Source organism: Neovison vison, chromosome 6 (assembly GCF_020171115.1).
Source record: "Neovison vison isolate M4711 chromosome 6, ASM_NN_V1, whole genome shotgun sequence".
NCBI classification, from domain to species: Eukaryota; Metazoa; Chordata; class Mammalia; order Carnivora; family Mustelidae; genus Neogale; species Neogale vison.
Genome location: NC_058096.1, coordinates 158,446,267 through 158,473,920, shown reverse-complemented (window position 1 = coordinate 158,473,920; position 27,654 = coordinate 158,446,267). Strand labels below are relative to the sequence as shown.

The window sequence follows — 27,654 nt, the reverse complement described above, 5'->3', positions numbered from 1 at the left end:
TGCCTAACTTCAGGTGGAAGTGACTCGGGCTCGGGGATAATCGGCTGAAAAACAGTATAAAGGAGTGTTGTAGGGCAAGGATAAATCAATGAATTCTCCTTTCCATTTTTCTGTGAGCACCAGAGGAGATTTTCAGTAAATGCTGGACAGCAAGATCAGCACATCCCAAATAAACAGGTCCTACCTCTTAACCAAGTGTCCGTCACAACATTTAGATGTAGTCGTATTGGTTTTAGGAAGCATGTCGAAACTCGCCTTCCCTGGTTCCCCTCACCAGCAGTAAGAAGTCATCAGAATACAACCCGCTTCTGTCAGTTAGAGCACATTTTATTAATACAGAGAGACCATGATTCACCTTGTTCATCCTCCCAGGGGGAGTTTAGATCCTGGTAAGCACCACTCATATTGTTTGCCATGAACTTGATTACAAGGAGAAAGCAAAACACAGCATCGTTACCAAAAAGTCCTTGCTGACGTCTTATCGCCCCCCACCCCCGGAAAAATGTATTAAAGTCTTCAAATATACAAATCTAAAAATACGGTATAACATTTAACATAAAGACTCAAGTTTATTTTTTTAAAATATGCTTTAAAATATACTAAGCATCTCTCCTTCCCCTGATTCTCCAACGACGGGCAGAAGCCCTCCCGGCGTCTGCATCCTGGATTTCTGTCTCGGTCTCTGTCCCTGGAGGAGGGGAACTGCATAGCACCCAAGGCGGAGACTAGGAGACTTGCTCAGCTGACCGCTTGTGCTGGCTCCTGATGTGGCCCTCGCTGCTGAGGGGCACCTCCTTCTGGAGGCTCCCTGTGCTAGTCTTTCCCACCGTTTCAATCCAGGGGTGCTGAAGGACCTGGTGGGCGGTGTAGCGTTTTTTGGGGTCTACCACCAGCAACCGGCTCACCAGATCTTTGGCAGCTGTGGGAGGAAGAGAAGGAGGGGAAAATGAAACAAATGCACGGGGCTCTGATTTTGCCTGTCCCGTCCCCAAACGAAATCACAAAGACCCATATGGGCGCCCCGCACTAGAGGGCGCTGTCCCACAGAACTTTCTGTGATGCTGGGAACCTTCCATGTCTGCACCACCCACTGAGCATCTGAAATATGGCTGCCCAGGCTGAGGAACGGAATTTTTATTGTATTGACCTTATTTAAATCACAATAGCCATAAGTGGCGGGGGGGGTGCTGGGGGGGCGCTACTGTGCTGGGACAGCACAGCTCTAGAGGGTGTCCGTTCATTTCTAGAGTCAGGGGGCCAGGCCCACCCCAGACATCCATGGCGCCCCTCACAAGAGAACAAATGGAGGCCACATACCATATGTCTACATATCTTACATTCTGAAATCAATCATCGGGCTGTTAAATAAAATCTGTTCAATCTCCTTCCTAAGTTGGTAAATATGCCTTCACACTAACAAAATTGAGAAACATGTGAAGGAAACCTAAGTAAAAAATAGCGCAAATTCAAAGTGGATTCCATTTTCTGCCCAAGATCATGACTGATTCTGGCAACTGCTGGGCCAGGTGGCAGGCAAGGGGGAGGAACGACGTCTCTGTGGCTTGCTGACTCTCCCTGGCCAGCTCCCTGAGCATCCTTTTTAATCAGGTGAAAACGAAAACACACACCTCTCTTGGGGGATGACTCCTGCTCAAGATCGGCAGCTTACCCAGCCATCAGCCCCTCCCTCTACAGCACCGCCCAGTCGTCTCTTAAGCACGGAAACCCCTGGATCTCTCCTACATCGCCCACTTCCAGTTGGGTGAGTTCTGCAAACAAAGCACCCCGGCACCCACCCCGACCAGCACCACTCCGTCCAGATCCTCAAAGGACTCAGTGGGGAGCGGGTCAGGTTTAAACGGGGAATTCTCAGACTCATGTGTACTGGTGTGGACAACTGGACAGCCCACCAACAGGTCCAAGCTCTCTCTACCCCTCTGAACAGAGGCTCCTTGGCTCCCCGGAGGCACTACGGGAAGTGTCTGGGTAAAGAGGTCTCCTCAGTCTCAAAAGTGGGCCTGCATCATTCAAGCAGGGAATTCTGGGGTTCTAATGAAGTGACCTAGAAGGGGGGCCCTGGGTTCTTGGCTCCAGAGTCCCCTCCCTCTGTGTGGTGGGTGTGAGAGAAGCAGGGTCCTCTAAGCCATAGGGCACAAGGCACGGGCCACCATAACTTTCTAAAATGATTTTTAGACCTTCAATTCCCAAGTCACCATTGGCTTGCTCAGCTCAAGACCCTCTCTCTCCCTGCAGCACACCAGCCCTCTCCCTACCTTATTTAAGGCGGCGGGGGAGGTTAAGCTTTTTCCTTGCCTCATTCCCCCAGCCCCAAATAAGGAGACTGAGGCTGGGAAGCACAGTTCAATAACTAATCTTAGATTACATGGTTGGAGAAATTGAGGGAAAATAAAGTTACCACTCCTATTCACCTTTTAAGCCCCAAACTCCAAGACTCAAAACCCCTGAATATTTAGTTCCTGATTTCACAAGGGTAGCAAAGTGGTACCAAAAAATAAGTAGCAAAAAAGGGGAAAGACTGCATCTGGAAGGGCCAAAAAGGAGGAAGATCCCGCAAGCCTCTACTCCACTGAAGATAACCAAGACCTTTACCCCCCCTTTCCAGAGCCTCTGAGCTCCAACTACACCATGCCACAACCCCCAGCTGCTCACGGAGGAAGATATGCATTCCCAGTCTGCTCAATTCCCAGCACTTCTATATACAAGATGCCTGCAATCTCTCCAAATGAGGGTTTCCATTTCTGATATTCTTCAGTTCTGAGCTCCCTTCACTGCCTTAAAGAAAAGTATTCAGTGACTGCAACCAGGGGTCAGACTTCACTGAATCCAAAGCAAGTCCTGTTTCCCAGAGTGCTACACAAATAAATCTACACGAAGCTCACGGTTAACAAAGGATGAAGTACAGGTCGACAGCCCCCGCCATGCCCAGTTCAGAGATGGGCCCTCTGCCCATCTGCCCCTAAAACCAGCTCTGCAGTCAGAACCCAGGACAGGCTCCAGCTCTAACGTCGCCTCGTCTCCTGCTTGGGGAAGCCAGTCTCACCGTCAGAAATATTGTCCCAGTAAGGGGCCAGGAACTCAAAGTGGCCCAGCTGGATGATGTTAAAGAGCTCGTCCTGGTCCCTCTCCGGGCTGCGGAACGGGGGGAAGCCACACAATAGGATATACAGGATCACGCCTGCGGCCCACATATCCACTTCCAGTCCATAACCTGTGAGACAGGCAGAGACACAAGGGAAACTGAGACCAGGCTGGATCAGACAGGAGGAGAGAAACATGGGGAACTGTAGTTCTACATAACAGAGGACCACAGCTTTGAGTAAGCGCGAGCCACTTGTAAACACATTGGGGGGGCATCTCGGCTCTTTCCACTGCTTGGCAATTGTGGACATTGCCACTATGAACATTGGGGTACAGGTGACCCTTCTTTTCACTACATCTGTACCTTTGGGGTAAATACCCAATAGTGCAATTGCTGGGTCATTTGGTAGCTCTATTTTTCATTTCTTTTTTTTTTTTTTTTTTGAAGGAATCGCCATACTGTTTTCCAAAGTGGCTGCACCAGCTTGCCTCCCCACCAACAGTGTAAGAGGGTTCCCCTTTCTCCACATCCCCTCCAGCATTTGTTGTTTCCTGCCTTGTCAATTTTGACCATTCTAACTGGTGTAAGGTGATATCTCAATGTGGTTTTGATTTGAATTTCCCTGATGGTTAATGATGATGAACATTTTTTCATGTGTCTGTTAGCCATTTGTATGTCTTCATTGGAGAAGTGTCTGTTCATGTCTTCTGCCAATTTTTTGACTTGATTATCTGGAGCCGAGATGCCCTTCAACAGATGAATGGATAAAGGAGGTGTGGTCCATATATACAAAGGAATATTACTCAGCAATCAGAAAGGATGATTACCCAACTTTTGCATCAACATGGATGGGACTGGAGGAGATTATGCTGAGTGAAGTAAGTCAAGCGGAGTCAATGATCATACGGTTTCACTTACTTGTGGAGCATAAGGAATAACACGGAGGACGTTGGGAGAAGCAAAAAAAAAGTGAAGGGGGGAAATCAGAGGGGGAGACGAACCATGAGACACTGTAGACTCTGGGAAATAAACTGAGGGGTCTGGGGGGATGGGTGGCCCGTGATGGGTATTAAGTAGGGCACATATTACAATGAGCACTGGATTTTATACACAAACAATGTATCATGGAACACTGCATCAAAAACTAATGATATACTGTATGATGACTAATGTAACACCATAAAAAAAATAATAAACACATGGGGGCATTTGGCTGCCAACACCTACAAGTGGGGGATCGACACCAGTGTTACCCAAAGCTTGGTCCTCAGACAACTGCCAGTTTGTAATCCTTTATTTCTGGTCTGGGATAAAAAAAGCATAAGTAAACATTTGGAAACTCATAGCAACTGGGCATGGCCATGACATCCAGCTGCATGGTCAAGGACAGGTCTCACTGAACAGAGTACGGGGCAGAGTTCAGGGGTTGTCAAATACACATGATGAGTCACACGTGGCATGAGCGGTGACCTCGTCCGTGTGGCAGAACTTCATGTGGGTCCACACTATATTAGAAATTTTAAAACCTTCACCAGAGATAGTTCGAGAAGCCCTGGTCTATCCCAGCAGCTTCTCTGTCCTAGTCATTCATTGTCTTCTCGCACTGAAAAAATATTTTTACTGGCTCTCTCCTATGATTATAAAAAGCCTGACATTACTAGCTATATCCCCATGAGTGCACACACACAAACACAAACACACACGCACACACACTGATACTTCCTGTAACAAAATTAGGATCACATTGGACATATTTTATACTCTATTTCATCCACTTAATACATCATGGCATTTCCTATACAGGAATTTGCTATAAAGAATATTTTAAAAATTCTTCAAAATTATGATTTCTAGGGGCGCCTGGGTGGCTCAGTGGGTTAAAGCCTCTGCCTTCAGCTCCGGTCGTGGTCCCAGGGTCCTGGGATCGAGCCCCGCATCGGGCTCTCTGCTCAGCAGGGAGCCTGCTTCCTCCTCTCTCTCTGCCTCTCTGCCTACTTGTGAGCTCTCTCTCTGTCAAATAAATAAATAAAATCTTTAAAAAAAAAATTATGATTTCTAATAACTGTCAGTATCCCCTTTATATAATGAATCCTTTATGTTGTAGTCTAAGTGTTTACTAACTTTCTTACACCATAGTTCTGTGATGAACATCCTAATCTATTAAATATTTGAGCACATCTCTGACTGTATTCTCGAAAGAGCTTTCCAGAAATAGAATGCGGAACATAATACACTGTCAAGGTTTTTGATACGTACACCCCAATCATCCTCACAAAACCCAGCAACAGCCACGTGGACATTTTCAAACACGCTCTAACTTTTTACCTTTGGGAAAGGAAGCCACTCAGCAGCTATAATTGGGAAGTTGGGTATTCATTATTAAGCCCCAGAGCAATGGTGACAAGATAAATTGGCAAAAAAAAAAATAGAAATAAATCACTGTTGACCTCTTTATGGCCAACTTCACTGACCTTTCCTCAGCTCTGTCCTGCCTTTCACACTCAAGAGCATTCTCGGCTTGGCTCGCCCTCCCATCTTGAAATTCGCCCCTCGACCTCTGTGGCACCATACTTTCCTCGTCCTCTTCCTGCCTCTCCGCTGCCTTGTCCCCTGCTAAACTGTCCTTCCATCTCCATCCCCAGCTCTGGGCCTCCCTTCAGAGTCTGTCTCTGGCGGCCCTTCAAGAGGCGCCCCCTCTCTCACCCACATGGGTTGCCATTTCCGAGTCGAGCAATCTCAAAAGCACCCGCTCAGCCCAGGGCCTGACCTCCCTGCCAAGTGGACAACTCCCTGTGTCCATCGTCACACCTCTACCAAATCAATGTGTTCAACGTTTCAACCCACCCACCCCATCCCCCAAAAGAGCTTTCCAGCAGCCTATCTTAGTCAGTATCAGCCCCAAGGCTGTGGTTTCCCTCAGCATTCAGGGAGACTATTGCTTTCCTTCTTCTCCTATCCAGGGCATCGATGCCCCCGCTAAAATATCTATGATGGCTCAGTATGCTCCTGTCTGCCATGGTCACTCTGCTGGCCACATTGAGTCCAAATTCTTCTGTTCAGCCTCCCCAGTAGCAGAGAATCCAGACCCAACCTAGTCAGCCAACTGAATTTCCCTCTACCACACTGAGATCAGTCTTCTCAACAGCTCTACCAGCCAACCTCCATGAATAGTCCAGTCTCCCTGTCTTCCCTTCCCTGATGCTTCTCCTGCTGGGAAACTCTCTCCCTTCTCTCCACCAACACTACAACCCATCCCGAGCTTTCCCATCTCACATATGGCACCTATACTGATTTCTCCCAAAGTGCCACAGTGGCTAAACAGTCATTCAGGCCCTGGGCTGAACAGTATTTAGAGCCATACAATAATAATAACAGTTTCCTTTTTATGTACTTTATAGAATGTGTCACTAAAACAGTTCATCTTCATATAATGAAGTTCATCTTCATATAATATATAAACTGGTAATAAATAGTAATCATTTATTACCCCGTTCCTTTAAATGCAAAGTTGGTGGAGGGGTTTTCAAGCCAATTACTATAAGATCTGCTACAAATTTTTCCCATTAGAGGTAGCCATGGGTCAGTGGCACAAATGGCCTTGCTTTCTTGAGTTCCCTGGGTAATTCTCCACCATCTTTTATCTCAATCTTCTGCCAACACACACACACACACACACACACACAATCCCTCCTCTGTAAGGGCAGCCCAGATGAGGAAAATGTCCACATGCTTTGGTCAAGATCTTCTTCAAATATTCCTATTAAAATTCAAGTGGAAGGCTGGTGCCAACTCTGAGATTTTTGACTGCTCCATATTGAAAAATACAAAATATCAAATTGTAAAAATAAGACATTTGCTAGTAAGTGAGCCAGATCCGATGGAGCAAGGTATAACGCCTACCTTTCTCAGAAAGAATTTCAGGAGCTACGTAAGTCGGAGTCCCACACACAGTAAATATAGGTCTCACCACATGCTTTGCGAGGCCAAAATCAGCCAGTTTCAAGGTGGTAGATTTGTCCTCGTTTCGCTGAACCTGTAAAAAAACAAAATCTCCAAATCATCCAAATTGTAATGAGAACAAAAAAGAAAAACTAATGAGACAACAAGCATGCAAGTTCAGGATAAGCAAAGAGATAAACCTCCTCGAGCTTGTAGTTGATAAACCCAACCTGATTTCAGTGATGGATTCTCACATTTTCAAGTAAAACACCAATGAGTTAGACTCGCTGTGTTGTCCACTGCAGAAGTGCCCTATGGCCACAGATGGGTATTAAAATTTGTATCAAATTAAACATTTAGGTTCTCAGAGGCACTAGTCACATTTCAGGTGCTCAAGAGTCATTGATGGTTAATGGGTACCTTATTGAGTAGTGGAAATAAAGAACATTTCCATCATTGCAGAAACTTCTATCGGGCACCGCTGAATTAGAACAAGGATCGATGATATTTTGAGAACTGACTAACATTAGTGAGGTCTCAAGAATCCCTCTGGGGGATACGAAATTGGGCAGAAGAAAAAAAAAGAAGGGGAAAAAACTAGGAATTAAAAGGACAAAGTAAACAATCAGTGGAGAAACACTAGGTATAGACCCTAATTTGGGGGCTGGGGGAGGCATTAAGGACCAAACAGACCAGGGGTCTTTATTTCCAAATCTAAGAGTTGCCTCTGGATGGTCTTGGACAGATGTCTTTATTCATCTAAGCCTCCTTTTAAAAAGGAGGGAGGTGATAATATTCAGCAATAAAGCTTCTGTCAGGAGTTCCAATCAAGGTCCATAATCTACCCTGCAAAGTCCTCATCTAAGGTAACCAACAGTCCCAGGCCACCAGGGACTGGAGGGCTCCCAGGAAGTGAGATTATCATTTTTAAAACTAGGACAATCTCTGGGGGCCTGGGTTGCTCAGTCCATTAAGCATCTCCCTCTTGATTTCAGCTCAGGTCATGATCTCAGGGTCGTGGGATCAAGTCCAGTGTCAGGCTCTGAGCTCATCGGGGAGTCTGCTTGACATTCTCTTCTCCCTCTGCCTCTCCCCCACTCTCAAATAAATAAATAAAACCTTAAAAGAGGCAAAAAAAAAAAACACAAAAATAAAAACAAACAACTAGGATAGCCTCAGGCAAACCAGGATGAGGTAGTTGTCCTTGTTTGCACCTACAATGGAACCAGTGCTACCAAACCAGGATTGACTGCTGTACATGAGAACTAACAGACTGGGTTCTGTCGATGTTTTTGCATGAAGGTGAAAGACGTTAGCTCTGATTCTTTAGACCCCACTTCCCCCAAGTTTTAGAGAAAGGGAAAATCAGCCATTTTTAGAGCACCAAAAAGACAGCTACCCTCACTCTGAAATGAAGACGGAGAACCCCTGTCTTCCTTGGTCATCGTCAAAATGGATCCCATCAGGGGCGCCTGGGTGGCTCAGTGGGTTAAAGCCTCTGCCTTCGGCTCAGGTCATGATCTCAGGGTCCTGGGATCGAGCCCCGCTCTGGGCTCTCTGCTCAGCAGGGGGCCTGCTTCCTAACCATCCCTCTCTGCCTGCGTCTCTGCCTACTTGTGATCTCTGTCAAATAAATAAATAAATAATCTTAAAATAAAAAAAAAAAAGAATGGATCCCACCCAAATCTCATTCTTTCAAACAAATCCCAGTGACTGGCTTTCTGCTTGTTGGTAAACCAGTTCCCAAGGCCCAGTTAGTGTGCCCTGTCCCCATCACCCTCAAGGTATCTACCTGCTGAATGATGTGTTAGGAAGTGGTGGGTCTTCCCTAAAGGAAACAAATCTCAAGAGGTGAGCCTAGCAGGTACTTACACCACCATGCAAGACATGATAAAAGTAAAGATACGTTATATTTCACATAAAAACGAACAGCAAGGGAGCAAACCTAGCATATTTTGCAGTTAGTGAAGGATACATTGTTTCTTCCATGCTACGCAGGCGGTTTTCCACTCCAGGGAAAGGTTAAATCATTGGCCACAAAAAATTCCAACCTTCTTCAGCGCTAGTTGGTACCCAAACAAGTAAGGTAGAAGGGTGACCCACGGGCGGTCTGACCTCCCAACCTCAGAGAGAGTTAAGACTCAGAGCAGCAGCCATCCCCCTACGAGTCTCACCTTGGCCCAGTCTCAGGACAGCAAGAAATAAAGGCACAAGCCAAAGCATTCCAATGCCCCTCATTCCTGGGAGGCAGGAAGCAAAGCACAGCCCAGCGATACCTGCCTGCTTCCAGCTCTCTGGCTGAAGCAGCTCTGGGCCCCAGTGGCGGACCCCTGCTCTCCACCACTGCCAGACAGCCGCTCCTGGTACCTGGTCTGTGCAAGCCAGGAAGATGCTGGTTCCCTACGGGGAAGACGTTGCAAGCCCCTTTAGCAGTCTTGCCACCCATCATTCTGATCTCATGTTCACAGAAAGCAGCCCACGCGATCTTTAGCACAGAGCTTTGAGTGGTGGATTCTGCAAGTGTGGCATCTTTTCCTCCCCCCTGTCATCTGCCTCTTGGGAAAGGTGCAGCCCACACGACACCTGTTGTCACATCCTGCCTGGCACCTTTCCTCCCAACAGAAAGGACAAAGCTGGGGGCTGTCAAGGTCTCAGGCCCAGAGCGGAATTTATCCATAGAGGGCAGAGAGAAGAGTGGAATCTTAAAAAAAAACAGAGAAAAGTCCAAATCCAAGAAACAGAGAGTAGAACGGTGGTCACCAGGGACTGGGGAAAGGTGGTGGTCCAAGGGTATCAACATTTAGATCTACGACGAATACGTTCTGGGAATCCAAGGTACAACATGGTGACTGCAGTTAATCATTCTTCATTGTGTACTTGAAATCTGCCAAGAGAGATCTTAAACATCCTTATGAGAAAAAAGTCACAAAAACAAGGCAGCTCTATGAGGTGAAGGACGTGGAAATTGACCAGAGTGTGGAAATCCTTCCACAATGGACACACGTATTGGATCATCTTGGTGTACATTTGAAATATATCACAACTTTATTTGTCAATCACAGCCCAGGAAAGCTGGGAGGGGGGAGAAATTAATGCAAGGTTTTAATTAAAATATAAATTTTGTTAAATATGAGATTAAGTAAATCTACACTTGGGGTTCTCAAGGCACGTTCTCAACAAAACTTTTATTTTCCCCTTAAAAAAAAATAATTACAGCCCCTATGACTGTCTTGAAACCCAGACAGCCAGCCAGTGCCCTGGGCATGCTGGCCATGCAGCAGAATTGCCCCCAGAAACAGAGAGCCAAGCTCCCCCCTGGAGGGACCCCTCCCGAACCCAGCACCACCTGCAGGATTGATGGCAAGAGCCCTTTGGGTAACAAATCGGTAAAATCAAGTTTGAGGTGACTGGCTCTGCCCCTTCCCGGCACGGGCCTGCCCCAGACCCACCTGTCACTGGCTCTGCTGGAGGGGGACTCTGGGCGGCTTCCTCATGTCCCGCACTGAAATAATCCTTTGCGGGAAGACTCAGTATCACATACCAGTTACAAGCACAGACTTTAAAGACCCACCACCAGCAGACTCCAGCTCACCATTTACTGGTGTAACTGGCTAAGTAGTTACATTTACTGGTGTAACTAACTGGCTAAGAAACCCTCTCTATGCCTCTACTTCCTCATCTGTAAAGTGAGATGCAGAGGAGATGCATGGTGAGAATTTAATGAATTAACATTTGTAAGGTGAGATAAACAGCACCCAGCTCCTAAGAAGCAAGACAGAAATGTTAAGTAAACCCTATTATTTTAGCCTCTGTAAAGGAGGATCGGAAAGATCAGAACTGACTTCCGACAAAATGAGAAGTATGGCAGGTTGCTCTTGATAATCTTCCTTACCCAAACTGAAGGCCCCCATATGGGCAGGGCACTGGTCCATCCTCTGCTGTGAAAGTTCCACTCCCCTCCCAACTCTTGCCTGCCCTGCATCTCATCACAGAAGCTGAATGCTCCCGGCAAAAGTGAGTAGAGCCATTAATTACTGAGCTACAATTAAACAGGGACAACACTATCTGACAGCACCCAGGAGAGAGGCTCCTTGGGACCACCTATAGGAGAAATTATCAACTTGTCTGCAGGTAGATGCTCTCACATCTCTAGTGGAACGAAAAAGGTTCCCAATGTTCCTAGCAGTGCCTTTAAGGGGGCCGAAGGCAATAGGAAGACTCCGGCTCTCCCTGTACCCCAATAGAGCCATGGGCACAGCAACACCCAAAATTGCAGTGCACGTACTTCCTGGTCTCCCCATATAAGAGAAAGTTCTCTGCACTTGCTTTGGATTCTGCCAGTGAGCTTACATCTCTGGAAGCAGAATGTGTCTTAATTACAGAGTCTGAGTTACCGCAGGGCAACCCAATCGATGTCTCCCTAATTAACCTAACTGGAGGGAAAGTCACAGATGCAGACAAAAGTGCGATCGGCTGTGGTCTGCACAGCAAGACAGACAGAGCCCAGAACGAGACAGAGAGGTAATGATGAGAATAACTTAGACTAGAAAATTGGGTTTGGAAGGGAAGTACAGAAAATAGTGGTGTGGTGCCTCGAGTTTCCAGCTGGACCATGTATGTTAACCACATTTGCTAGGTAATTGCTGAAAAAATGTGTCCCCCACCAATATTTGCATTCTCCCAACCAAATGATCAGCGGGAAAAGCATCTGGCAGCCTTGATACACCAAAATAAAATGTGCTCCCATGAGAAGAAACAAGCTAGTCCTTTCCTCAGAGAAACCCCCCAACTCCAAACCCTGGCTCCACTGAAAGACCAGCAGATTCAACCTGGGGGATACTAAGTCTCTTGTTTTGCACTTTTTTTAGGTTTACTGTCCAGATGCTAATGCATGCATTTCCAAACACCAAAGCCGTGTTTACACTATTCCCTATTATCCTGCCTTTTGTTCTCTTCAGGGTTTCATCTTGCTCCTCTGTCTCAGGATAATCCCCAGGTCACCCCACACAGCAGACACTCAGCCCCGGGGCTGGCTGAGCTCTGGGGAGTTGTTTTTCCCTTCCAGAAAGTGGCTGGAGACCACCGGTGTTTTCATCTCTGCTGTCTTCAGCTTCTGCTCACAGTAGGGACGTCACATCCTTCGGGGCCATCAGCACGACTCAAGGTCTCTCATCTACATGAGCAGCTTAGTTGCATTTAAGGTCCTGCACTGACTGTGTGAGTTTTGTTTCGTTTTGTTTCAACATACACTTTCCATTCATGGCAACAGAGCAATTTCTCTCTTAATCGTGAAATCAAATCAGTGACATCCTCCCAGGATAACTCTTCCTCCTAGTCCTTGTGGGACTTCTGAAACCATCAGCTTTTCCTCCCAGACAGGAATTTGTGTAAAACACCCTCCCACCAAAGACTGTTCACCTCTGATTGAAATCCCAACATGGAAGAGATCCCACAACTTCATCCAGCAGCTCATCCCGTTTGTGGCCAGTTTAACGTGTGAGGAGTTTCACCCCTATGTTGATTCCAAATCCCACCCCCTACACGGTTGTCCAAGTCCGCCCTCTGGGAGGGTACTGAAGAAAGACACACTCATGATCCCCAGGTCATCTCTGGTGTCTCTAACTTCACATCCGAGGATCCATCAATTGATCCTGATAAGACCTAATCTTCTGATCATCGCTCCTTCTCGCTCCTTCCTACACTAAGTTCACTGCCTGATCCAAAAGCACCAACATTGCTTGGGAGCCGGTTAGAGATCTAGGCTGCCCAGACCCACTAAACCAGAACCTACATGTCAACAAGACCCCAGGTTGATGCATGGCCAGGTTCTGGATGATCTCCATTTCATCGATGCCTCTTTTTTTTTTTTTTCAATTTATTTATTTTCAGAAAAACAGTATTCATTATTTTTTCACCACACCCAGTGCTCCATGCAAGCCGTGCCCTCTATAATACCCACCAACTGGTACCCCAACCTCCCACCCCCCCGCCACTTCAAACCCCTCAGACTGTTATTCAGAGTCCATAGTCTCTCATGGTTCACCTCCCCTTCCAATTCACCCAAATTCCCTACTCCTCTCTAACGCCCCTTGTCCTCCATGCTATTTGTTATGCTCGATGCCTCTTTTAACAAAGAATGCCCAGAAATGAACACTACATGCCACATGTGATTTGATCAGGACAGTGGACCTCAGGCTTTTCGGTGGATGGAACACTGGGTTGCCATAAAGACAGCCAGTAGGACTACACCCAGAGTCCCATTCTGATGCCCCTTCCTCAAAAATTCTTTGTAGGGGATCAGAACATGCCACCCCAAATTAGGCCACTTTGAAATACTGATTATTAAACAACTCCTATTTTCTACTCGTTTTCCCATTATTTTACTTGCCACAGTTTGCTGCCCCTAAAAGCCTAGAAACCCTTTTCCCTTTATCTTGTCACTTCTCTAAAAATTTATTGTTTTTTTAAGAAACTCTATAAAGCCCCAAATTCAAACTACTGTTTGAGTTTCCATCCCAGAGTTCCTCCCATGTGTGTGTGCTGCGTTCATGACCTCCGTCTGTTTTTCTCTTATTAGTCTGTCTTTTGTCGACCTAATTTCCAGGGTCCTGCCCAAGAATCCAGGATGGTGGAGACAAAAGGGTTGTTTTCTCCCCAACACCTTCATGGGCCAGGTTTGGCTAGGGCCCGCCCACAGCCCCCGTGCGCACATCTGAACTTTCTCACCCACATGTCTATTTCTCTATTTTCTGGCCCATTGTCACCCACTGCTCAGGGTCATGTTCCTTCCGGGGCTCTGTTTTCAGCTGCCCTCCAACTGCAAGGGTGTTAGAGATGCATTCACACGGCACTGTTAAGACTGCTGAGCCGTCTGCATCCATCACCTCCTTTTCCAGGCACACCAGTTCCCTATTTGAATCCGGTGGTCTCTGTTATTCACATAAGCACCCATACAACATCTGGAGGGCCCCAAAGCTTCAAGAGGAATCTTTATTTTTCTGAACAATTAACAACCTCCTGTCCTTCAACGGTACCTCAATTTAAATCTGATCTTGCAATGTTCATCTCTGAACAGAAGATGGCAGCAGAGTATACACCAAACAGGAGGCAACCCCCCCCCTTGACCCCCCCCCCACTCCCAAATTCAGATGTGGTTAAGCCTACACCTTACTTGATCTATCATGGTCCTTCCAGCCTTTTCCCTCCACGGTTCCATTTGCAACTGGCTATGAGGGCTTTACAATCTTAGAAACCAACTCACACTGAAATACCAATGCCTAGAATCAACTTATGTTTCGACAGCAAAAGACATCCTAAGCATGGAGGACAAGGGGCATTAGAGAGGAGTAGGAAATTTGGGTAAATTGGAAGGGGAGGTGAACCATGAGAGACTATGGACTCTGAAAAACAATCTGAGGGGTTTGAAGTGGCGGGGGGGGTGGGAGGTTGGGGTACCAGTTGGTGGGTATTATAGAGGGCACGGCTTGCATGGAGCACTGGGTGTGGTGAAAAAATAATGAATAATGTTTTTCTGAAAATAAATAAATTGGAAAAAAAATCTTAAAAAAAAAAAAAAGACATCCTAAGACAAAACAATGATTGAAAACACCAGCTGAAATGAAGTCTTCCCTGGGACCTGTCATAACAGGCCAATGACAAGCCTTCATCCCAGTACTTTTCTAGCTAATTAACATCTGATATTTACCCAACAAATACTTAGATGCCTATGGTTTGGCAGGTATCATTCTAAGTACTAGGAATAGTGGATAAAACAGGCAGGTAAAGTCCTTGCTCTTATAAAACCTTCTTTCTATTAATAAATAATATTCAAACGAATATGCAGTGATAAGTGTGGTAAGAAAAGAAAAAGTGAAATAAAGGCTGTGTTGTCTGGTATAGTTTCCCATAACCACATGTGGTTATTTTAAACAAAATTTAAAGTTCAGTTCCTCAGACACCCAAGGTACATTTTAGGTGTCCGCATAGTAGTGGCCATTGTACTGGGCAGTGCAGAGACAGGATATTTCCATGATCACAGAAAGTTCGACCGGACAGTGCTAAAACTGACAGCAGCAGGAGTTGCTATTTTATTTATTTTTTTATTATTATTTATTTGACAGAGAGAGATCACAAGTAGGCAGAGAGGCAGGCAGAGAGAGAGAGAGGAGGAAGCAGGCTCCCTGCTGAGCAGAGAGCCCGATGCGGAACTCTATCCCAGGACCCTGAGATCATGACCTGAGCCGAAGGCAGCAGCTTAACCCACTGAGCCACCCAGGCACCCGGAGTTGCTATTTTAAATGGAGTGGTAAGGCAGGACTCACTGAGAAAATAATATCTGAAAAAAATCAAGGGTGAGGGTGGGGTTATGGACATTGGGGAGGGTATGTGCTATGGTGAGTGCTGTGAAGTGTATAAACCTGGTGATTCACAGACCTGTATTCCTGGGGTTAATAATACATTATAAGTTTATTAAAAAAATAAAATTTTAAAAAAATCAAGGGTGAGCCATATTCAAATCCTAGGGAAAAGCTTTTCAGGTAGAGGAAATCGCAAGTGCAAAGGTCCAGAGGCATGCAAGTAGGGGCAAGAATGGAGTGGGTAAAGGGGTAAGCACACAAAGTAGAGCTCTGAGAAGAAGCCAGAGGCCACATCATGCAGGACCTTGGAGAAATGTACCTGGCTATTATCCTGAGTGTGACAGAAAGCCAGTGATGACTCTGAACACAGGAGTTATAGGGTCTGATTTATATTTGGGAATCACTTAGGCTCCTGGGAGGAAGATGGCCTTTAGAGGAAGAGGGAGGACCAGTGAGGAGGCCACTGCCATAGTCCCAGCAGGAGATGGTGGTGGCTTGGTCTCGAGTAGAGGAATGGAGGTGAGAAGTGTCATCCTAAGGCAAAGAGAAGTTGTGAATGGGGAAAGTTAAGAAAGGGGCTCCGGAGCAACTGAGATTCCTGCCACCAGCAGCTGGGCCAGCGGCGGCCCCATCTTTGTGACAGGGAAGGGGTGTGGGGTGGCACCGTATGGGGATGAGAACTCACCTGGAGTTCAGGATGGAATCTAACGTGGAAAACTACAAACAGGGCGAACAGACACCTTGGGGAGGGTATGTGTGTAGTTCATAAAAGTGGGGTAGTAGCTGAAGGGGGATGTGGAGAAAACAAGGTTTGTTTTCTTTTTTTTTAAGATTTTATTTATTTACTTGACAGAGAGATAGATAGATAAGACAGCACAGGGGGAGGAGTAGGACAGTAGGGGGAGTGGCAGGCACTTCTTATCTATGGATTCCTGAAAGCTGTAGTCTCCCACATTTGTCCTACATCCAGCAGTCCCCCCAGATCTCTTGAAAGAGGACTCGTAAGCAACCCGTGACCCCACAGTGGACACGGGGAGAAGAGTGAGGAGGACGTGGCAGCAATGACCCACCCCCGAAATGACTCTGAGCCAGCCCCACGCTGAGGGACCCACCCTGACCAATGAGATAGAGAAGGTGCGTGTGAGGAGCCCCAGAGCCAGCGTTCCTGCCATGATGGGAAGGGAGGACACCCACAGCAGTCCACCCCCCACTTTCCCTGCCATTTATTTGAGTGCGACAATGTGATCCTTGGAGTGGGCATCTGGTGTAGACGTTTGGGGTCCCTGAGGGAGACGGCAGCAACTGCCTTGAGATCTTTGACCTGCTCCGTTAACCACCCCTGTAACCACCTGTCTCCAGCTTCTGGTCACTGAGACAATGAGATGTCTTCATTGTTGCTCCGCAAGGTGTGCTCGGCAGACCATCAACATCCCCCTGGAGCTTATTATAAATGCAGCATCTCAGGCCCTTCCCAAACCCACTAAATCAGCACCTACACCTTATCAAGATTCTCATGCACGTGGCAGTTTAAGAAGTGCTGATTTACCCCACTGTCAGTCACGTGGTGCCCCCGCAGCTGGGAGGTAGCTCAGCTACCGGGAGAGCCCGTAAGGGTGTCTTCTCCCTGCCCTTGTCCTCTCCTCAGCCCTTACAACTCCTTGCCCCTCTGGGTGCCAACATGCAGACAGTATCTCCACGGGCACACGGCTTTATACCTCTGCTTCCAGCTCCTTCCCAGAAAGGTAAGGTCCTGACATAAGTCACCAAGTCCACCCCAGTATGGCCGTGCACATAATTTATCCAAATTCCCAAGGTCAAGGTCCTACCCAGTGAAGCCAAAGTTATGACCAACAGAATTACTATTGTCACGGTCACCATCACTTATTCACGAGCCTTTAGGGGTGTCCTGGGATCTGACAAGGTCAAAACGTCAGAGGTGGTTCCCACACGGAAAATTTACCATCTTGAAAAGGCTCCTGGGGTCAAATGTCTGAGCGCGCTGCCCACATGAGATTCTTCAACAAATAGTCTTTCAACCTGATTCTATATATTCTAGCCGACTAACTGTAAGTGATTTTAAGAGTTTTGTCTTGATACGGAAAAGTGGAGTCTCCTTGCCCAAAATGGCAGTTAAAAATTAAAGGCGGGGAAGGGATCAACAGTGTATCCGCATCCACACAGAATGCCCAGTTCTATAGAGTCCTTAGCCAGAAGGCTCGGTAGGAACATTACAGTCACATTGGCAGGGTTTAATGCAGGAGGCAGTGGGAGAAGTAAGACCCACAGCTGAGTTTTCCCCTCCCCATCTCTACCTCTGTGCTTTATCTGTTTTCATCTCTCCCTCTCCTTCCTTCCTCCCTTCCCTCTTTCTTCCCTTCCCTTCCCTCTCTCCCTCCCTTTCTTCCTCCCTTTCTTCTTCCCTCTCTCCCTCCCTCCCTCTCTCCCTTCCTTTCCTCCTTCCTCTCCATATCCTCACATGACCCCTAACATGTAGGACATCCAGAAGAAGCTGAAACAGAACCAGGGTTTCAGATTACTACAATTAGACAACCAGATCTTAGACCCTGGACACTCGTTGAAGGGATTTACCAATTTGCTTCCTCAGATTAAGGGCATTTTGAAAATACAGGGTTTTTTTTTTTAATTTTTAAGAAACTGAATCCTAGATCTTCAAATGGATCACAAGAAATCACTCTCAGAGCAGCAACAACACACATGAACACAGGCATGAGGAGGACATTAGCAGCTCACTCTTCTTTACCTTTACTGAAGGACCCGAATGCAGTCACAATTTTAGAAGTGATTTAACAACATTTTCCATCGTGCTTAAAAGTTGTCTCTGTTGCTGGTAATTCCTGATGGACAGTAAATTACCAGACACCCACCTTTGCGGAGGTGGCTCTTTCAAAAGGAACAAACAGAAGAAAACCTCAGTTTTCAAAATGACCTAGTATCTAGAATTTTGAAGACTTTAAGAAATTTCCTGAAACTTCTGGCTGTGTGGTCAAGCCTTAGACAATATGTGGGTTCAATGACCATATGGATACTTTTTATTTTCCTGGAAACTGTTAAAACGCAGACAGCGAGCCACTCTCACGGACATAAACCTAAAGTCTTAACTCTGGTGGGTCCTGCTGGAATTCACCTGGGATTCTTTTTTTTTTTTTAAAGATTTTATTTGTTTATTTGACAGAGATCACAAGCAGGCAGAGAGGCAGGCAGAGAGAGAGAGAGAGAGAGGGAAGCAGGCTCCCCGCTGAGCAGAGAGCCCGACGCGGGACTCGATCCCAGGACCCTGAGATCATGACCTGAGCCGAAGGCAGCGGCTTAACCCACTGAGCCACCCAGGCGCCCCACCTGGGATTCTTGAGATGATCTCTCATAAACCTGTCTTCCCACAAACTTGATCGATACCGGCCAATGACCAAAAGGCTTGCCTCACTGCACTTTTTCTTTAGTGATTTCATGTTATGGGTAAAATGCCCATTTCTTGATTTTGTTAAGAATACCTTAACAAGATGTGCTTCATAGGCGCCAAATGTTTAGTGAATGCAATTGGCACTTAAGGGCATTCATGAGTACTTGGACCGCTAAGGAGAGGCCCCGGATGCCTCTGTCTTAGATGCTAAGGGGAAAGGAAATTGAAACTGGAGCTGGAAAAAGATAAGTCATGCAGGCCAGGGAGAACTGTGTACCACAGCACTGCTCACGGCACTAAGCAATGAGTCTTTCTTGTGCATCCAAGTAGACATGGAGAAAAGAACCTAGAGAATTAAAATTAACAAAATGACTGAATAGGCTTCTTTTTGAGGGAGAATGGCCAGGAGTGTGTTGGGCCATTTATTATCCTTCCAGATTTTCCTTACCAGCCTTGGGGACGTCAGTCACTGCCCTGTCCTAGCTGCATTCAGCAGTTAAAAACCTAGAATAGTCTGTTCCTTCCCAGAGCCCACGAGAGGCCAGAAAGAGTACCACCTTTATCCTTGATGAGCTGTGACCTGTCCCCCCAGCTGCCCACCACCGTTTGCCCTGGATTCCAAGGGTCTCTGCTCCAAGAACTTGGCAGTCACAGTTCCCTGTCCATCCCCTTCCTTTCAGCCTGTTTCTAGAGTGGGCACCTGTCCCTTCTTTTGCACTTCCTCTGCGACAGATGGTCTCAAATGACCTTGCTCCTGTCTGACCTCTCTTCAGGGTCTTCCCCCACTCACTTGCTCAGCCTTCTTTGCCATACACAGCATCTCAGCGGCTGGCCATCGGGAGCTTGGCCTGCTTACCTCCCACCCTGTGTGGGCTGCTGTCATCATCCTCTCCTCTCGGGCTCCTGTCCGCCCCCTCCTCTCCTCCCAGGGCCCCGTCAACACCACACGGCGCCTTCCAGCCCCACCAAGGGAGCACACACTGGCAGAAGAAGCAATTAACATTTCTGCAAGCTGGAAATTCTCGTAATTAAAACTTCTTTTGCAAGATCTCAGGAGTCGAAGTAATCCAAAGGGAAGAGGAGTGCTAGCATCTTATCAGGAAATGTGATCAGTAGAAATAGATAAACTCAGCAATATAGACCTAAAATTGTACCCCGGGGCCCAATTATTAGACACAGATATTTCTGTTGATTAAAATAACGTGATAAGCTTGCTGTATTCGTAAGGACCTCTTTGCACATTCAGAAAGTCTCTAAAAGCAGCAACAGTTAGAGTCACTCATGTAGTCAGATATTAGCTCTAACGTGAAATCACCTTCCTAAGTTTAGCAAAGTCAGGTCTTAATACGGACAGTGACCAAACAATCACTTTGATAATACAAAGCTCAGCACAAGAAGAAAACACTAAATTAAAGGCAACTGAAGGAAAATCATTCATTCATTCATTCACTGAGGGACAGTGGTCATCACAGTGGTATTCGCTAATAATAAGTCTTAGCAGATCAAGCAAGTTGGTGAAGTGTTTATCAGACCAGCAAGCTGAGAGATGACACCCTTCTAAGCCCAGACAATGAACCCACTGCCAAATCCAGTGCTATCAGAACTCTGTCTGAAAAGCCGTAAACACTGACATTAAAGAGAATTTAGACTTGACACAACATTATGTTGGACTTTACTTACCCAGAAAAAGGACTAACGTGACTTATAAATGTGACAGGCCTTTTCATTTTGATCAATGCAAGCAGACAAACGATCCACGGCACAGAAAAGAGATTCGCTTATTTCACCGAAGATGACTCAGATGTGGAGCTTTTTTGCAATTTCTGAAGGAGCCATACCACCACAAGGTGGGGGGGTTGAAGAAAAAGGTAAAAAAGAAAAAAGTGGGCTTCCTTTGAAATCAGAGAAAAGGGTCTAAATATAAGTTACAATCAACACCAATAAATAACTCATGTATTAAGATTGAAAAATTATACTTCCTCCGCTGTTGCGCCCCTCTCTCAGAAAACACACACACACACACACGAGCCCGCGCGCAGGTACAGGCACATACCCACTTCACTGCCCTTAAGGACACTAAAGACACACACGTCCTGACATTTAAATCCACGCAGAGTTGTCAAATGACCTCTCAAAGGCAGTCAGCTTGTCCATACTAAACATAGTCCCTGCAGTTTCTCTAATTCCTCAAGTAAACTTTGCCATGAGATCCAAACCCATGCCTTCATTTTAAAAACCGCTGACAAGTGAATCCCATTACATAAGTGAGAGCCTCCATGGCCCAGCAGATAAGCTGGCTCCACACACTGGTCCAGGGACCTGGCTGAGAAAATGCCAGCTGAGATGCCTGTCCCAAAAGAAGACAATCCTAGAGGATACCTTATCTCACTGCACACACCCAAAGCTTGTAGGACTCTTATAATGCTTGACGAGGCACACGCCCAAACTGTGCAGCTCAGGGAGAACACCCAGGCCTCTAACCAGAACCTCTTCTGCTGAGACAATTCGCTGAAAATATCCAAGGCTCATTCCAGCATGTGCGTTATCAACTGCGCACAGTGCACCACACGTGGAGAATGCCCGGGCTCAGACCCAGAACACAGGAACAATCAAAAGAAATTGAAGAAAGGATGAAGAACACTCAGCTAATGCAGAAATGAATTTTTTTCAAAGGGAGACATGCAGTCATCTTTCAGACCTCTCAGGAAACCGGTCAAACGGCTTCTTCAGGTCTACCAATTTGGGCAAAAACAAGGTTGCTGGACTGAGGGGTCAACACAGACTTCATTTCACTAGATAATTCGTTTCATTCACTTGGTATTTCTGTTTGCCTGTGGGAGCAGGTTACAGACGGATGAATATACCGTGGAATGATGTTCCTAGGCTGGGTCTATAGGCATGAAATTTAGGAAAACAGGCTAAAGCCCTGCCAAAAAGAAGAAAAAAATGTGGCTCATGAGATCATTTTCCCCATTCACTGGTGCTCTATCTACGGCCATCTAGCTCTGGATTCCTGCTTGCGATAGTGACCTTAATATCAGAGGCATTTCTAAAGTGGTAACAATGATGGTCGGTGCCACGGGTGGAATGCTGGCTGTTTGGCAGGCAGCATACTCTGGTCTGAATTCATTCCTTCATCTAACTACTATTTAAAGATGGTCTGCCATGTGACAGAACTGTTTGGGTTTTGGGGTAAAGTCTGAACAAAACCAAGTGCCTGCTGTCATGGAACTGTCTTTCCTGTAAGAGGACAAAAGAAAAGGAAGAATAAATAGGGAATGTATCGGGAGGTGATCAGGGCTAAGAAGAAAGTGGGATGGGGCGCCTGGGTGGCTCAGTCGGTGAAGCTTCTGCCTTTACCTTGGGTCATGATCCAGGGTCCTGGGATCAAGCCCCGCATTGGGCTCCCCGCTCATTGGAGAGTCTGCTTCTCCCTTTCTCTGCCCTTCCCTCCACTCGTACTCTCCCTCTCTGTCTCTGTCTCTTTCTCTCTCAAATAAATAAATAAGATCTTGAAAAAAAATTGTGCGATAAAGGTGCCAGAGAGTGACCACGTGAACAGAGACCACCAAGAACACACCTGCAGCTCAGGAGCGCTGGGTTTACTCACTCACTGCAACAAAAGAGAAGGCACACCACTGGGATCCAGGAATTCAAATAAGATTTTGTCAAAGGACTTTAAGATTGGGGTTGTTAGGTGATTTGGGGGAGGGCTCAAGAAAGCAGGGTTTTGCTCCAAATTGGCTACTGTCAGAAATGAGGGTAATTCTACAATGGGGTGTTTCAATAATTCTTACCAAGAAGGTAGGAGGAATAAAGTGAGGCAGTCACTCACAGTAGCCAAAAGGGGATGTGTGGTCTTACGTGTGATTTGGAAAATCTTGGTTTTATCTGCATTTGGACATGATTATAAAGGGGTCTTGTTTTTGCCTTGACCATCAAGGTCACAGAGTGTCCTCATCTGATGTTGGCACTCCGTGAGACCATCTATTTTCAACAGGAAAACCCCGCAGCTGAAGTGTGAATGCCAGGCCAGCTCCCAGACGTCCTCCTTCAACCGAGTCAGACAAGAACTGTTAATATTTCTGTTTTATAAATAAGGACACCAAGGCCCAGAGATGTGAAAAACTTATCCTACAGCAAGTAACTAAGAAAGCCAGATTATCTGACTCCAGAGGCAGCCTCTCACCCCCTGACAAGAGGTTCTCTTCAAAAGGCCAGAGGGTGCTTCCATGGGAGGGTGATTCAATGCCCACAGGGACAGCTCCTGCTGGTACCTGCTGGTCCTGCTGGTCCCGCAATTGCCAGAGGTAAATGCACAAGAAATTAAGTGCACCCGGGCACGGTCAAGGCAGAAGCATCATTCCCCCAAGAATGAGGAGGCATTTCCCATTTTATTTAAATTGAAAGTTTGCCCAAAAATTAATTAATTAGTTAATTAATTAAAAGGTTGTTTTTTCAATAATTTCATCGACACCCACAGGTCTCAACAACTTATGACCTAAAACCAGAGTTTTAAATCCTGGCACAAGACTGTTAAAATGACATGAAGGCCGTGTTTCAGAATGTGGGGTTAACAGCGCAGGAGGCACGCTTCCCCACCACCCGGCAGCCGGGGCTTACCAGCAGGTTTTCCGGCTTGAGGTCCCGGTGCACGATGCTCTTGTCGTGCAGGTGCACCAGCGCCCGGCACAGGTCCATGAGCATGAGGGCGGCGTCGCGCTCGGCGAACTTGACGCTTTCGATGATGGCGTCAAAGAGGTCCCCGCCCTGCACGTACTCCATGATCAGGTAGATTTCCGCCTCCGTCTCGTACACCTCGTGCAGCTTCACGATGTTGGGGTGCGAGAGGCTCTGGATGATCAGGATCTCGCTGTCCACCATGTCCTCCTTGCCCTTGAGCTTGGACTTGTCGATGATCTTCATGGCGTAGGCCTGCCGGGTTTCGCGGTGCCGGCACTCCTTGACCACCGCGAAGTTGCCGTCCCCAAGCACGCGGCCCGCCTCGTAGTGCTTGTGCACGTCTGTGGCCAGCAGGCCCGCCGGTCGCCGCTTCCGGCCGCCCCTGGGCTCCCTCTCCCCGCGAGTGGCCGGCTTCCTGGCCCCTGACGCCTGCATACAGGGCTGCTTCTCCCGGTCTGCGTCCTGCTCGGCCCCACGCGGCCCGGGGAGCGCCTCGGGCTCTGCCTGCTGCTCCCTGGGCTGCCAGCCACCCGGCCTGTTCCTGCAGGCGCTCCTGGCCTCCCTCTTCACGTCCCGCAACCCCTCCTCTCTGACCGGCTGGGCTTCCCCAAGCTCCCGCTTGGCTTTGGTGGCTGCCTGAGCATGACCTTCCTGACATTCGAGGTCTCTGTCCTCCTTCTTGTCCGGGTTTTTCCCGGGCCTCCTCAGCTCCTGAGTGGGGTTCCTGGGGCTGCTCCTGTGGCTCTCGCCCTTCCACCCTTCCTCCCCGGCTGCAGGGTGGGCCTCTGGGGACCTCCTGCAACTCCTGGTCCTCACCAGCTTCTCCGAGGCATCATACCTGTGGCACTTCCCCAGGTCCAGCTCGCTGGTCCCCAGGGACAGCCGCTCCCTCTGCAGGCCCTGCTGGAGTTCCCGCTCCCTCTTGCACTTCTCACATCGGATGATCTCACCAGAGGTCCTTTCGATCTCCACGCCCTGGTGCTTCTCTCCACTCGCAGGTCTCTCCAGAGTAGCTTCCCTGGGCGGTCTGCTGCCGGGCTCGGGGTCCCACTTTCCCCCGACCCACTTCTTCTGCGGCCTGGCCCTGTCCCCCAGCGCTGGCTCCGCAGGGTCCTTTCCCTGATGTCTGCTGGCTGCCTTGGACCGGGCAGCCTCCCCACAGCTCTTGGCAGTCTCCGTCTCCCCACAGTGGTGCCCCCCTCGCAGGACCCTGCTGTAAAGCCTGCTTCTTAGCCTGGGAGAAGGGGCTCGGCTGTGCTGGGTCAGTGTCAGCGCCCGGGCTTTGCTGGGGTACAGTTCTTCTATAGCTACCTGAATGTTCTTCAGCGTCAACGGCTCTTTGCCCATGGCTATGAAAGCATCCCCTTCCCGGAAGAAATCCGAGACACTCCTGATCTCCCTGCCCTTGAGGTTAAAGAGTTTTCTCACGCGATCGTTCTTCCATCTGGGGAAGCCCAGGGCCTCTGAGATGTCGGCCAAGAGCTGCTCAAAGCCCTGCACGGACCGTCTGTTGAGGAGCAGAGTGATTTTCCGGAGGGGGTGCCCACCCAGCTTCACCACGGTCACCACCCTGGGCTTCAGAGTACTACTCTCAGCGTGGACGGAGTGGAGGCCACTCTGAGGGCTGAACACAGGCACTACGGAGCCGCGTGGCCCCAGCAGTGGTTTCTCCAGATTCCCTCGGCCAGCAGGCAGCCATGTGCCCTGCAGCTTCCGCTCCGTGATTCTTGAGCTTAAAGATTTCAGAGAATGGTCACACAGGCCTCGATGTCCTGCAAGAGGAAAATACAACACAGCGTCAGTCATGATGGGTTCAAAGAGCCCTTTGGCCTTCGCCAAAGCTTTACTGAAGGTCACTGATCCTATCATGGTTTTATATTAAGTGTGGTCTTTGAGGATCTGCTTGAAATCTTGGAGCCTGTGCACTTTGGGTCTCATCCCCAGTCTCCCCTATAAGAGATAAGGAATGCAGAACAAGGCTTCGTTGGGCCCGATGGCTCCTCTGAGCCTCCCAGGGGCCCCCAGTATGCGCCACACCATGGGAGTCCTCACTAGGTGAGGCCTGACCCTGGAAACATGACTTCTGTTACCCTGAAGTAAGCGTTCAGGGATATACAACTGGGATAAAAAGGTCTAAGCTTCAATGCCCAGGAAATACCAACAAGAGGTCAAACCCTTCTGGAACCTTAAAGAACCCAAATCTCACCCACTTCTCTGCCAAGAAGAGTTTTCTCAGCTTGACTTTGAACTCACTCGAGGTGAGGTGAGGCTGTGAAGAGGTGATGACCCACAGACTTTAAGGCAGATCTGGATTTGAATCCCGGCATGGCCATTGGCTGCTGATGTGAATGTGGGCAAATTACTCAAGTTTCTGTTTTTTCATCTAGGAAGTAGGAATGAGAACACCTTCCTTGCAGCATTTTTGTGAAGAGCAAATGGGAAACTAATTACAGTTCACTTAAAGGAGTGTTTGGCACACAGTAAGGACACAGTAATGACCAATTATTAATACTGTCTTTACAGTCTCAATATCTTTTGTATGATAATTATCATTTTGGTAGTAATATATTGGTAAGGCAGAATTTACTTGACCTCACAAGAATTCATGGACCAGCATTACATAGTAGGTATTTCTTAGGGTCCCAAAAAAAGAAAGAAGGAAGGAAGAGAAAGAAGGAGAGAGAGAGAGAGAGGGAGGGAGGGAGAGAAGGAAGGAGGGAGGAAGGAGAGGAGAAGAAAGAGTAAAAGACAGAAAGAAAGAGAAAAAGGGAGGGAAGGAAAGGGAAAGAGAAATGAAGTTGAAAGGAGTTTCAGTGTAGGTACAGAAACTTTCTTCTCTGAATGGTTTTTCTTCCCAATATTAAGGGAGAAAAAAAGGAAAGAAAGAAACCGAAGTCATATTAATGTTCAGAACTTTAATAGTGAATGAAAATGTACTCATTCTCAATGTATTTCCTGATAAATTGTATAACTGAATAAAACAAGACATATCCTGATCAGCTGTGCCCAGCCAGAATGAAACAGTGGAGGTAAAAGTGATTCAATTTCCATTTTGGTTCAGGAAAGAGGAAAAGGACAGAATGTGTCACTGAGTTACCCCGTGAGGATGGGCTGCGGATTACTTACGTTACCCCACAGGACCCATCTGTCCTACCCTACATGTAGGAATCTGCCGTTTATGCTTCCTTTAAAAAGAGATTAAAGATAATTATTTTTACGTGCATTTGAATCGTAGCAAGAACCCCGGTTGTGCCAGGATGCGCAATGTGGCCCAGCATATTTACATAGAATGGTTTTTGTTTTTTAATTATCACGTACAATCTGTTCTGAGATGACTTCCATCTAGACGCAGGTGTCAGATTACATGACAAGTAGTGGCTAGGACTGATCTCACGTGCCATGAATGTATGAGCCTAACATCACATTTCCAGTTCCGCTATTTACGGACATCTGTTCTTCCTTTTCTTCTCATAATCTCTGAGACCTGCCTCCATTTCTGCTGGAGAGAGAGTTGAGAGAAAGAAAGATCTACAGCAGTAATACATGTCTGTGTTTATGCACAGGAGAATTAAGGAAGGATACCAAGGAAGACGACCTTCACACGTGTGTGCACAAGGGGACTAGTGTTGTCATTTGTTTTCCTTGTGGTGCTTCTCACAGAGTCGGACCTGCTACACACATTTGTCAGGCTAAGTCAAGGGAAAAGAATACTCTGTTCCAAGGAGTGGGAAGGAGAAGGATTTTTAGGGAAGAACCCAAAAGACAATGGAGCATTTGACAAATACATTAGGGATGCAGGAGGAGTTTAGCATGGAAGGGCGTTCAAGAGGGTCCCAGAGAAGGGTCCAGCAGTGGGAGGTCAGGGAACCATATAAGAGTCCTCATGGAACAAAACAGACACTGGTAGTGTTCTCACAGTGAATGATGACTGAGGATGACAGTAAGGTGAATCATGATGGGACCCATGGCCTCAAGATCCCAGTGAAACTAGGGAGTTTGGATATGGTGATCGATGACTTGGTCCTGTGGTACCCAGAGCTGGGGTGGAGGAGGGGGCATGCTCTCTGGGGGCGATGGTACCAAGCCAAATTACTTCAGATCTGGCCCTGATTCCTGGTGATGAGGGAAGTAAACTGGGAACACCCTATCCCTGAACC

At 47.4% G+C, this 27,654-nt stretch overlaps 1 protein-coding gene across 1 annotated transcript; it reads right to left on the bottom strand.

Moving 5' to 3' along the window:
- Positions 1-306: 306 nt before the first annotated feature.
- Positions 307-25,054, bottom strand: DCLK3 (doublecortin like kinase 3). The gene is made up of 4 exons (XM_044255201.1): positions 23,438-25,054; positions 7,001-7,133; positions 3,062-3,229; positions 307-919 (listed from the first exon to the last, which is right to left on the bottom strand). The coding sequence occupies exons 1-4, from the start codon at positions 24,842-24,844 to the stop codon at positions 726-728; spliced, it is 1,902 nt and encodes a 633-aa protein (XP_044111136.1). The 5' UTR covers positions 24,845-25,054; the 3' UTR covers positions 307-725.
- Positions 25,055-27,654: the final 2,600 nt, after the last annotated feature.

Excerpts from the sequence above, each read along its gene's own strand:
- DCLK3 (XM_044255201.1), bottom strand. The coding sequence starts at position 24,844 with ATGGGCAAAGAGCCGTTGACGCTGAAGAACATTCAGGTAGCTATAGAA. Across the intron at positions 7,134-23,437 it reads TCAAGCCGGAAAACCTGCTG|GTTCAGCGAAACGAGGACAA; the intron begins GTAAGCCCCGGC and ends GTTTTTTTACAG. Across the intron at positions 920-3,061 it reads CTGGGACAATATTTCTGACG|CTGCCAAAGATCTGGTGAGC; the intron begins GTGAGACTGGCT and ends TTCCTCCCACAG.